This window comes from Oryctolagus cuniculus, chromosome 7 (genome assembly GCF_964237555.1).
Source record: "Oryctolagus cuniculus chromosome 7, mOryCun1.1, whole genome shotgun sequence".
Taxonomy (NCBI): Eukaryota; Metazoa; Chordata; class Mammalia; order Lagomorpha; family Leporidae; genus Oryctolagus; species Oryctolagus cuniculus.
This window is the reverse complement of record NC_091438.1, coordinates 46248440-46260751: the sequence shown is the minus strand read 5'-3', so window position 1 is coordinate 46260751 and position 12312 is coordinate 46248440. Positions and strand designations below refer to the sequence as shown.

The 12312-nt window shown below is 56.6% G+C and overlaps 1 protein-coding gene across 1 annotated transcript; it reads right to left on the bottom strand.

Annotated features, from left to right (window-relative positions):
- Positions 1-2338: 2338 nt before the first annotated feature.
- On the bottom strand, positions 2339-8370 carry THEM5 (thioesterase superfamily member 5). Its single transcript, XM_002715353.5, has 6 exons — positions 8087-8370; positions 7035-7236; positions 5542-5680; positions 3243-3353; positions 2824-2948; positions 2339-2518 (listed from the first exon to the last, which is right to left on the bottom strand). Exons 1-6 carry the CDS (start codon positions 8207-8209, stop codon positions 2475-2477), a joined length of 744 nt encoding a protein of 247 aa, XP_002715399.1. The 5' UTR covers positions 8210-8370; the 3' UTR covers positions 2339-2474.
- Positions 8371-12312: the final 3942 nt, after the last annotated feature.

Genomic DNA, 12312 nt, shown 5'->3' with positions numbered 1-12312 from the left:
TCCATCCCTGGCAGATCCTGGGAAAGCTCTGGCCACCACTGACAAGAAGAGGCCAGCAGCTGCACCCCGGGCTCACCCACCATCCTGCAGTCTCTCCGAAGACTGCAGCAAGCTCATTCCCTCCTTAAGACTGTGGCGAGGGGTGGCGCTGTGGCGCAGTGGGTTAACGCCCTGGCCTGAAGTGCCAGCATCCCATAGGGGCGCCGGTTCTAGTCCCGGCTGCTCCTCTTCCGATCCAGCTCTCTGCTGTGGCCTGGGAAAGCAGGAGAAGATGGCCCAAGTTCTTGGGCCCCTGCACCCGTGTGGGAAACCCGGAAGAAGCTCCTGGCTCCTGGCTTCAGATTGGCACAGCTCCGGCCATGCGGCCAATTGGGGAGTGAACCATCGGATGAAAGACCTCTCTCTCTCTCTCTGCCTCTCCTCTCTCTGTGTAACTCAGACTTTCAAATAAATAAATAAATAAATCTTAAAAAAAAAAAAAAAGACTGTGGCGAAGGCTGCTTCCTGTCCTTGTCCACTTTGCAGGCTCTTCCCCGTCCTGCTCCAGGAAGCCCTCCCATGTGAACTGGGGGCTGCACACCTCAGCACCCCGCACTTCCCCTTGCAGCCTTGGTCACAGGTTTTTTCCCCTCTCCATGTGGTTATTTAGCTTCTGCCTCCCTCACTAGGGGATCGTGAGGACAGTGCTTAGCATTCAGCCGGGATCTGGTGAGTGTATTAATGACGCCAAGGAAGATTCTACCTGAGTTGGCTTGTTCACCCATTCATTGTCTGCCTAACGTGCATCGGGTCCTGTGCTAGGTGTTGCGGTTCATTGACTGGGGAGCTGTCCAAGGCTAGAAACAGACAATAAACGTTGCCGTAGTTTGGATATTAATTGTGGTGTCCCACACAAAGCCATGTGTTAAGGGCTGGGCCCTGAGGTGGTACTGATAGGAGAGGGCGGAGCTTCAGTTTGATTATTTAGGAGATGACTCCCCCGTGGGAGGTCCTTAGGTCACCGGGGTGTGTCCTGGGGATGGGGCTCTCCTCAGAGTGGGCCCAGCTGCTTGCTCTCCTTGGCTTGCTATGTGATCCTTCCTCTGTCCGTGCTGCGCCCCATCCTCCACCCTCACCAGCCTTGGCACCGGTGGTGCCAGCCTACTCTTGGGCTGTGAGCCTCCAAAACCGTGAGCCGAAGTAAATCTGCCTTCCCAAGTAGCTCCTCTCGGCTGTTTAGTTATAGTGGCAAAAACTGAGTAATACAAACATGAACGTGACAACTACCAGAAGACATCGCCCTGAACACCACCCCCACCAGTTCCCCACACCAGAAACTTGGGAACTACTGCAGTATCCTGTCCTGCCCGGCCCGCCATGCACCACCAGTGGCAAAGTCCTGTACTTCTGTGATTTGCCCTTCCTACGTCTCTCACCTTTACGGCTCTGACCCATGCTCCTGCCTTCAGTCTTGCTGATCCCTTCCTGTCGCCCGAGTCATCTTTTTTAAAAGCAAAACTTTGTGTCACTCGCCAGCCCAAACTCTTTAAAAATTCCCAGTGACCTACAAGATCAAGTTGGAGTCTGCGCTGTGGTGTAGTGGGTAAAGCAGCCGCCTGCAGTGCCAGCATCCTGTTTTGGTACTGGTTCGAGTCCCGGCTGGCCCACCTTTAATCCAGCTCTCTGCTATGGCCTGGTAAAGCAGTAGAGGATGGCCCAAGTCCTTGGGCCACTGCACCAGTGTGGGAGACCCAGAAGAAGCTCCAGCCTGGCCCAGCTCCGGCCATTGAGGCCATTTGGGGAGTGAACCAGCAGATGGAAGACCTTTCTTTCTGTCTATCTCTCTCTGCTTCTACTTCTTGGTAACTCTACCTTTCAACTAAATAGAATCTTAAAAAACAAACAAACAAACAAAAAACCAGATCAAGTTCAAGCTCCATCCACAGCAGGGTTTATGAAGCCCCCTAAGACCTGCACCCCTCCCCCCCCCAATCACATTGCTCCTTCACACCTGTGTGCCTTTGTTGCTACCTTTCCTTCTGCCTGGTCCGGCCTCCCCACCCTGCCTACCTGGGGAGCACCACTTAGCCTTTGGGGCTTAGTTCAAGTGCAGTGTCGCCTAGAAAGCCCTCTGTGATTGCTTTCAGGGAATGAGAGGACCCACACCGTGCTGGTGGTGGGAGCGGGCGGGGGTGCTCGCTGTGAACTCAGGCATTCCCGCTAAGGCCGGGAGCTCTGTTTCCATCGCTGCATGCCTGGCGCCTCACCCCGTGCCTGGTGCCGGGCAGGTGCTCAGCAAATGTCTTCTGTTGCGGCTGAATGGGAGGCCCAGGAAGGATTTTGACTTCCAGCTCCAGAGTGGGGCTTTGAGGATTTATTTGCTCAGAGGAAGGTGCCTCCCCCTCCCCCTGCCCCGGCTACCAGCTGCTTCTTAGACCCTGTCCATGCGCCGTGGTGGGGCATGGGCGGAGGCTCTGCTGGTGGCACAGTGACTGTTACTGGAGTGACTCTTCTTCCAGCTGCAGCTGCAGGAAAACACCTGCAAGAGAGGCTGAGCTGAGCGGCAGGAGCCAGGGCCACGGAGGCAGGAGCTGATGAGGTGCTCTAAGCATTTTGCTCCAAATTTCCCATCACCTGGGCCCAGGTAGTGTAGGTCGGGTAACTCATATAGAAAAAAAAGTCCTAGTTGAGGTCTTCATCTGTGTCTCCAGCAGGTGCACGACCCCACCCTTGGAAAGGCCACGCCCAGCTGGGGACTGGCTCCTTAGCATCCGCTCTCCCTTGAGTTGTTGGGGAGTGGGTGGTGGCCGGGCATGGCTGGGGGGAGGGCTGAGGCCTCTTTACCTGAGGACTTGGCGTAGACTATCTGCTGGTCTCTGCTCTGGGTGACACAGGACATGTACAGCTTCTGGTCCTCGATCTTCTCCACTTCAACGTTCAGGACCGCCAGAGAGCCCAGGGGGATCAAGCTAGGGGAGGAGGCAGCTCGGCCCGGCCCTCGTGTGAACCATCCAGCCAGGTGCCCTCTCTCCTCTTCATCCCACCCGGCCTCAGGGACTCCTGGATGGCCCTGGGCTCAAGGCCTGCTTGTCGGATCCCAAAGGTGGGTGGCAGAGGTTGCCTTCTGCCCAGGGACTGGAGGAGTTGCCTGGGGAGGAGGGTGCAGAGCAGGACAGGGGCAGGCAGGGTTCCTGCGCCCCAACTGCCGGACCCCCAGGGCTGGAAAGGGCAGTGAGGACAGCCCGGGCCCCGAGCTTACTTACTTCTTGAACCTGATGCTGAGGCTTAGTGTGAACAGCCCCTCTCCAGCCAAGTAGGCTGTCTTGGAAAAGGTCTCGTCCATGATGGCTGCCAGGGACCCTCCGTGTGCGAACCTGAGGTTGGGGGTGCGGAACAAGGCCAGGGCTGGAGGCGCTGGGCAGACCCGCCTCACTGGGCCTTCCCTCTGCCCTCTGAAGCCACTCCCACCCCTTCAAACACAGATCTTCAGCCTCAGGCTGAAGGAGGAAAGGAGACAGCCGTATCCCCCTGGGACCAAGCCAGTCACGATCAGCTGCGCATGCCCTGCTTTGCTTCAGCACGTGTCTGTAGCCAACGACACCAGCAGTCTCACGTCCCTGGAAGACGTGCTACTGCTTCGTCACCTGCTTGGTGGCAGTTGCCATCACTTGGAAAAGTGCACGCATGTGGGGAATGGAAGGGCTCTGAAGCTTGCCCTGCGGTCAGCCCTCACTCCACCTGGCACCTGCTGGGCCTATGTTTTCAAGACAGGCAAACGTGAAACACAGCTTTCAGGACCTTTGAGAACCTTGGCCCGATGGGCTTCTGGGCACTGCTGCCCGCGCGGGAGGCCAAGAGCCGCTTCAGCAGGGTGCTGCCCGCACTCGCCTTGTCCGAAGTGCGCAGCAGTCTGGTTCTCACCCAGGCCAGCTGCCCTTCATGCCGCAGCCACGTCGTTGTTGCGTAGGTTGGGGCAGGTAGAAAGGCACTGAGCTTTAGACCACAGACAGTTCCTGGTTTTCACAAGTGTGGTCCCCAGCCGCTCCAGGGACCAGATCAGCTGTCCCCGCTGTTCCACCGTGGGCTACCCTCCTGCACCTGCCGCCAGTGGGGTTCCCAGCCCCCTGCCTCCCTTTGCATCTGGTGGCGAGAGCTGCTGATCTGTCCCCTGGAGCGCCCTCGGCTCACCGCTGCCCTCAGTGCTGGGCTGTCCTCTTCTGTCTCGTCAGCTTCCTCTCCGTGAGCAGCCCTCGGCTTCATCCCTGCTGCCATGGGGTTTGCTCTTCAGAAGGGAGGGTGTAATTGGCCCTTGTGGGGCACAAGCCCGTGGCTCCAGTGTCTGCACGCACTAGTAGGGAGAGCAGTGCCCCCACAGAGGCCTCTCTGAGACGGAGGGCTGTGGCTTGTGGGTGGTGCTGACGTCAGTTCTGGATTCTGTTAACCCTGACTGAGCCCCTCTCAGGCCTGGACTCTGAAGCCACGTCAGTCCTTTGTGTCTCTTTGACCCTTGCAGGAACTCCAGCTCCGCCAACAGCCTGCAGTGGCTGGAGCAGGGTTAGGGACGGAGGGGACACACAACCACGGATTTGGTGGCTCAGTGGCCTTAGGCAAGAGACCCAGGTCCAGGCTGACTTCCCTGAGCGAATTCTTCCCTTGGTCTATTTCAAGTTCACGGGCGGCAAAGTGCAGTGGAGGGCTTGGCATTCCTGCTGCTGGATGAGAGTCCCCGATTGCCTGTGCTACCTTGGGCAAGTTACTCTACCTCTGTGTGTGTCTTTCCCCACGCGTTGACATGGGGTTTGAGTAGATGGTTATATGGTGCTGTGTGGTTTCTAAACACACACATGTGGGCCCTAACAGCGAATCGCTCAGTCACCCTGGCAGGTCGATTTTACTGCTCCTGGTTTCAACTAAGAAATTAAAAAACCAAAAGTCAGGGGCTGGTGTTGTGGCACGGTGGGTTAAGCTGCTGCCTCTGAGGCCAGCATCCCATTGGAGCACTGCTTCCAGTCACGGCTGCTCCGCATCTGATCCAGCTCCCTGCTAATGTGCCCTGGAAGACAGCAGAAGATGGCCCACGCACTTGGGCCTCTGCCACCCATGTGGGTGACTTGGATGGAGTTCTGGCTCTCGGCCTCTGCCTGGCCCAGTCTTAGCCTCAGCTGTTGTGGCTATCTAGGGAGTGAACCAATAAGTGGAATCTCTCTTCTCTCTGCCTTTTAGATAAGCAAAATAAATCTTTTAAAAATCGAGCAGAGGTCAAAGTGGTTGCTTGCAGTGGTGGCACAGGGCCGGAAGGCAGGCTCTCCATTCCAGATCTTGCCCCCTTCCAAGTGTACCGTATCCTTCCCCAAGTGACCTCTCAGCTCTCTTCTTGCTAGAAATTCTGTGACCTCCTTATCTGCACAATGGGAACTGAGCAGATGACCCAGTGTGTCCCTGCAGGTCTGGCATTGCAAGGCCGAAGCCCAGTGCCTCCCAGTCCCACCCTGGCTCCTTAGAGAGGCGCCAAGTCCAGGAGGCTGCCTCGGATGTCCACCCCCACCCTGCCTGTGGCCTTACCCGGGGGCCCCCTCTAGGTAGGGGCCTGGCTGGAAAAGACAGACAGACTTCTTCTCGGATGGGTGGAAGAAGATGACATACTCGTAACCTTGCCCTTCCGCTGGGATGCACCTGGTGAAGATGCGCCAGTCACCTTTGTCTGGGGAGAGATGGACAATGTTGCAGCTGGAGCAGGAAGCGTGGGAGTGTGGGACCCAGTGGGGATGCAACGCCAGGAGTACAAGGTCAAGGAGAGAGAACCAGAGGACACGAGTCTTCAGCCTGGGAGCAGAGACACAGCGGCTGTTCTCAGAGGGCCTCAAGGGAGAAACACAAAAGTCCCCCGGCTGAGGGTGGATGGGCTGGAGCAGGGCCAGGTCAGGACTTGGGGAGAATGTTGGCACTGGAAATTCACAGCATCCTTTCTCGTGTAATTCATACAGAAATCAAAACAGTTCTACACAATAAGAAACGCACACAGAAGTCTGATTTGTTTTTTCTCCCAGGATAGCTGTAACAACTACATCCCCTTTTGGAAAGATCAAATTCTTAAAAATAAAATTGGTTTGGAGCCCCTGCTTTGATTGTGCCATAACTCAAGCGTAGGCTGCAGGGGCCCGAGCTGTGGTATAGCTGGTTAAGCTGCCACCTGCAGTGCTGGCGTCCCATGTGGGTGCCGGTTCGACTCCCGGCTGCTCCACTTCCAATCCAGCTCCCAGCTAATGCACCTGGGAAAGCAGTAGAAGATGGCCCAAGTGCTTGGGGCCCTGCAAGGCCTGGAAGAAGCCCCTGGCTTTGGCTTGACTCAGCTCAGGCTGTTGTGGCCATTTGGGGAATGAGCCAGCAAATGGATGATCTCTCTCTAACTCTGCCTTTCAGATAAACAAAAACAAAAACAAAGAAAAAGAAAGAAAAAGAAAAAAAGAGAAGAGTGGTCTGCTCACCGTACCACTTGTTCCCCACTGGACAGGAACCACATATGTGAATGACAGAGACAGGAAAACACAGGCAGGCCAATGGACGGACAGACATACACACATTTAAGGAAAATGAAGGAGGCAGCTCTATCAGTGGGATCCAGCAGGGGTCTCTGGGCCTGGCAGAGCAGGCAGGCTGTGCTAAAGCATGCCATGGACCGGGGGGCCCCCAGGGTTTTTGTGGGGTTGGGGAGGGGCACTTGGGATGGGAGGGCTTGACAGCAAGGGGAGAGGTGCAGGCAAGTCAGAGGCGGGTGCTGAGCACTGGTTCTGCAGCAGGGACGCACTTGGCTGGGGGCGAGGGTGTGCTCTCCTGGGATGGACGCCTGCTCTTCCCACCCACCTGCCTGGAGCTGTGGCATGGGGGGTGCGGCGAGACAGCGAGGAGAACCCCTGGGCGGAGGCCCGGGAGGGAACTTGCGAAATTCCTTCCCAAGGTCCCTGAACACAGCAAAGGGGAGCTGGATGAACCAACCCCCGTGTGCCCTGTGGGGGCTGGGGCGTGGTGCTCCTGGGCCCTCTGGGGCCCGGCCTTACCCGAGGTGACCGCCAACCCCGAGGGGAGCTTCAGCCCCTGGATGTGGTCTCTGTTGGACTTGAAGGAAGGCAGCTTGATCCAGCCGCCAGACTTGGTCTTCTCCAGAAACTCTTGGTACAGGCTCAGCATGTCGGGACACCAGCTGGCATTAGGAAGGGCATAGTCCTTCAGGTCCGTCTTCTGTAGACAGAATCTCGAGATCTGGGCAGGAAAAGTCAGGGGGAGTTGAAAGCACGCTGGAGGGCGGGGGTTGCTGTGTGGGTTGTGGGAGCTGCAGGGCGTCTGTGCCCGGGCTCATGTGCTCTCCAGGAATTTTTGAGAAAGGGCCTGCAGGTGTCTGAGCAAGGGACACTAAAGACAAAAGGGAGGGAGGGAGAGGAATGGGGGCTGACTGGCAGGGTCTGCTGCTCCGTGGCGCTGCTGTCTGTTTTCAGACCGGTGAACAGCTCTATGAGGCTGAGCACAGCTGGTATTAGCCCAGTGTACAGTTGGGGAAACTGAGGAAACACGGGTAAGGTTGCCAGGCTTGTAAATGTGAGAGCTGGTGGGAGGATGGGCCAGTGACTGCCTGGGGGTGGTGGTGAGAGCACCGTCGGTGGGGGCTGCCTTCACAGCCCCTCACCTAGGGAGCTGCTCCAGCTCTGCTCGCAGCCGTCGGCCTGTCTGGGCAGGGTGGGCCCTCGGAAACTTGTCTGGGCCCGACGCTGGAGCAGGCACAGTGTGTCCTCTGCAGCATCAGCTGCTCACACACTCATCCCGGCTGTGGCCAGTGAATGAGCTGCCTGCGAGGACCACAGCCCCAGCTTCGTGGAACAGCCTGGGTCTCGAGGCAGGACAGGGGTTCGCTGCTCAACCTTGTGGCCACACAAGATTCAGACCAGGATGCAGATGTCCTGGAAGTTTGGGTTTTGGGTCTGGGCTACTTTCCTTTGCCAATCAAATGCCCTGCCCCCCAACCCCACCTACCTGCCCCACCATGAGATTTGGGCTCCTTAAGGCCCAGGCTCGCGGGGAAAGGCTGTCCATGTGGCTGAGGTGGGAACTCACTCACCAGGTTGTCCGTGGAGGAGGCAAACGCCGAGGCAAGGTCAAGTCTGGGCAGGACACAGGAGGCCCCGGGGAGGGCTCCGGGGTGGCCGAGCCTTGCTATCGCCTGGACGCCTCTCCTTATCATGGCCAAGCGCCAGGATCCTGAGCCTGCTTGGATCACAGGTGCAGACAGCGAGTGAGCGCTGCTCGGCTGCACCGCAGGGCTGTGTGTGTGCTGTCGCCTTCTCCAAGCCTCTCTACGCTGAGCTTTCTGATCTCCCACTGGGTAGAGCCACGCAGGGTGGATTCAACACCCACAGATGCTCCCGGCCTTCAGCTGGTCCCAGAGCCCTGCCCAGTGCAGGGGAGGGGCTTACGCTGGTTGGATCGAACGAGGTGCTAGGAGCCTGTGAGAGCTGCCTTGGGACTTCTGTGGGGGTGTGGTGGGGTGGGATAACCGGAGAACATTTTGTCCCTGGATCGGAGGATGCTGGAATGTTGGTGGCAAAACTTCTGAAGGCTTGAATATGGCTTGGGGCTCAGAAAATCCCCTGTAGACACGCTGTTCCCTCCCCCCCTTTTAAAAAATATCTATTTTATTTATTTGAAAGGCAGAGTTACAGAGAGGGGTAGAGACACAGAGAGTGAGAGGTCTTCCATCCACTGGTTCACTCCCCAAATGGCCGCAATGGCCATAGCTGAGCGGATCCGAAGCCAGGAGCTTCATGAGTCCCCTATGTGGGTGCAGAAACCCAAGGACTTGGGCCATCTTCTGCTGCTTTCTCAGGCACATTAGCAGGGAGCTGGATCTAATGGAACAGCCGGGACTCAAACCAGCAACCATATGGGATGCTGGTGTCACAGACTGTGGCTGTACTCTCTACACCACAGCACCAACCCCAGACACTCCCTTCTTGTATCCTATACAAGGGTTAGCACAGGGAGGCCTCTGCCGCCTGGCCCTTGGCCGTGGGTGGGAATTGAAGGCAGGGGAGGGCTTGTGTCTGGGAGGAAGCAGCTCGGAAGGGAAGCTTCAGGCTTTAGGAGCCCAGGGAGGAGCAGACAGTGCTAGGAGCAAGGGAGGCAGGCAGGCAGGGGAGGCCAGGAAGCTCGGGTGGGCCTGCAGGGAGCGCTCAGCCCACCTCCGTGAGGTTGTGGACTTTCTTTTGGCGGCGGTGTTGTATCTTCTGTTGAACTAGAATGGCTGGTTTTGGGGCTGGCATTGTGGAGCAGTGAGCTGAGTGGGGGCCTGAAACGCTGGTGTCCTATCTTGGAGCAGCAGTTTGAGTCTTATTTGCTCCTCTTCCAAGCAGTGGGGGACTCACATGGGGACCCACAAGAAGCTCGTGGTTCCTCACTTCAGCCTGGCCCAGCCCCGGCTGTTGCAGCCATTTGGGGAGTGAACCAGCAGATGGAAGACCTCTCTCTCTCTCTGCCTCTACCTGTCTGTAACTCTGCCTTTCAAATAAATAAATAATTTTTTTAAGGTCAGTTTTCTGGGGAAGGTCTCAGCTTTTAATTTACTAAAATCGAGCCTGCTGTGAAGAGCAGAGCTGTGCAAACAGCATGCTGAGGGAGGTGGTGGGGAGGTTTTGACCGATGGAAAGTTGAAGCGTTTGTCTCACCCAGTGAATCTGATTGCTCTAGGGAATTAGAACATTTCCCCCCAGCTACGACGGTTTGAATGCCCCCGGGACCAGGGGAACCAGTTTTTTGTTTGATTTAGTCCTGTTCTGGCCAGATTTTTGAATTGGTTGCCAACTTTTATGAAGTCATATCTGAGGCTCTCCAGGTATGTGAAAATCTGGTGGCAGTGTGTGCATCCCTGTGCGAGCCGGTCACTGGGGCTGGCGCCCTGAGCCCGTGGCCCGCCCAAGCCTTGGTGCAGGGCCTGCCTTCATCCCTGTCACCACCCTATCTGCAGGACCTGGGCTTGGAAGCTAGGACTTGAGGAAAAGACAGGAGGGGAAAGGAAAGAAGCATCCTACAGAGGCAGGCGGCTCCTCAGGTGGCCCTGGAGGCTGGTACGGACCCCAGCACTGTGGCCCCCTCCGCCAAGAGTAGGGGAGCCTGAGCAACACTGGGAAGCCCTGAAGACTGCACCCCCCTGGGGACAACACCCTCCCACTTTAAAAGAAAAGATTTATCTATTTATTTAGAAAGAGTTACAGTTCCATCCGCTCGTTCACTCCCCAGATGGCTGTAATTGCCAGTGCTGGGCCAGGCAGAAGCCAGGAGCCGGGAGCTTCTTCCAGGTTTCCCACATGAGTGCAGGGACCCAAACACTTGGGCCCACTTCCGGTGCTTTCCCAGGCTACTAGCAGGGAGCTGGATTGGAAGCAGAGCAGCTGGGAGTTGAACAAACACCCTTATGGGATCCCAGCGTCGCAGGCGGCAGCTTTACCTGCCGTGCCAAAACACCAGTCCCCTTCCAACTTATTTTGTTTCATCGTTTTTTGTTAAGTCAACTCTCAGAAATTTGCATAGTTATTGAAGATGTGACTCCTGTTTCAGCCTTGAGACACTCAGTTACATTTCTGTCTTGGATAACTTTTAGCTGTCCTTGAGCTGGTATTTACCAAGGTGCAGCAGGACAATGTGGTCTAGGGAAGTGGGAGGGTCCCACCAAGGGCTCAACCTCCACTTTCCAGCTTCAGGAGACAGAAAAGGAGAGAAATGAGGATGTGGCAATGCCTGGGATATTGATGAATGGGAACTGGCTGACAGGTTGCAAATACTTATCCAGCTATCTGAAGGGAACATCTACAGGCAAAACAAGCCATGGGTGTTGTCTGAATTGGTGTGAGCGGTGACAATGAGAGAGGTTGTCTCAGGCTGTCTGGGAAGAGAAAGTTTAGGATTATGGGGAAAGTGCCCTACCCCCACTTTGGACTTTTCCCCACCACCCGCCCAACGCATCAGTTCTTTCTGGGGCCTCCCTGGGTGTGCAGCAGGAGGTCAGTTATCCAGGGAGGTGGAAGCACACTCAGCTGGTGCCTCGACTGGCCTTTGAGACAGCATGGGCTTTGGCCCTGACCCTTCTCCTGGATAAAGGGGCATCTCCCAGGTCTGGACTCTCTGGAGGAGCAATTAGGAAAAAGGAAGAAGGGAGTGGAAAAACACCTCTTAGAGTCCTAGGGAGAGAGAGAGAAAGAGGGAAAAAGAGACTGATCATCTGCTGGTTTATGCCCCCAAATGCCAGTAACAGCTGGGACTAGGCAGAAGCCAGGGCCTGGCACTCAATCCAGGTCCCCACGTGGTAGCAGCAACGATACTTGGGCCACTGCCTGCTGCTTCCCAGGGCATGCATTAGTAGGAGGTTAGAATTGGAAGTGGAGCCGGGACTTAAGCCTAGGCCTTCTGATCTGGTGTGCGAGCATCCCAAGTGGGCATTTGACTGCTGTGCCAAGTGCCCACCCCTCCCCTTGGATGCTGGCTGAGGTTGGTGGCAACTGCTTCATTTCCAGTTGGAACTCACGGGTGATGGTTAAGTTTGGGGGCTTTCCTTACTGAGATATGGGCCTGACTTGGCTGTGGTGAGGCAGGTGGGGTGGCAGTGTGTGGGGGGAGACAGGCTGGGGGAGCTCTGATTCGCCACATTTGCTATTTCTGTAGGGTAAGTATCCCCGCCCCCCCGTGCCTGACTTCAGGCGGCGGATAGGAGCTGGAAATTGCATAGTCAGCTCTCGCAAGCCCGCACACGCTGCACCAGGAAGTTCACTGGTTTCTTCTTAAAGGAGTATCAAGGCCTAGGCGGGCTCGGAAGATCAGTTCTTAGCTCCAGATCTAAACTCACTCCCACTTCTCCCTGAAGACTGACCATGGAGCAGGGCTTGGTCTGCCTAGCCTAGCTTCTTTGCTGCTCCCCAAATTCACAGGACAATTTTTGTTCAAAGGTATTTACTGTTAATCACCAAGAGGAAATGGGAAGTATTAACATTTCCAGAAATCTCGGTGGCCCTGGAAGCCCCTCGCGGCTTATCCTGAGCCGCTGGGGGGTGGGGGGGCTGCCGTGCTGAGGATTCCCGGCAGGTGGAGTGGCTCTGCCAGGCGGACCCCATCTGGCCTCTCTGGATGAGGAAGGGACGTCCCCAGGTGCAGTGGTGAACACCTGGCTCTCCTGAAGACGGCCCTGCGGGCTTGTCCTGGGCAGTTTCCAGAGGGCGCCCAGATGGCTCGTGTCCCTCTCAGTCTATGGCTGCGGGGAGACTTGACTTCTTGTCCCACTTTTGAACTGGGGTCAGAGCC

What these genes read in the sequence shown, in the direction of transcription:
- THEM5 (XM_002715353.5), bottom strand. Translation starts at nt 8,209, where the DNA reads ATGATAAGGAGAGGCGTCCAGGCGATAGCAAGGCTCGGCCACCCCGGA. An exon ending in CCTCCTCCACGGACAACCTG is followed by an intron (nt 7,237 to 8,086) that starts GTGAGTGAGTTC and finishes TTTCCTGCCCAG; the next exon opens with ATCTCGAGATTCTGTCTACA. An exon ending in GGGGTTGGCGGTCACCTCGG is followed by an intron (nt 5,681 to 7,034) that starts GTAAGGCCGGGC and finishes ATCTCTCCCCAG; the next exon opens with ACAAAGGTGACTGGCGCATC.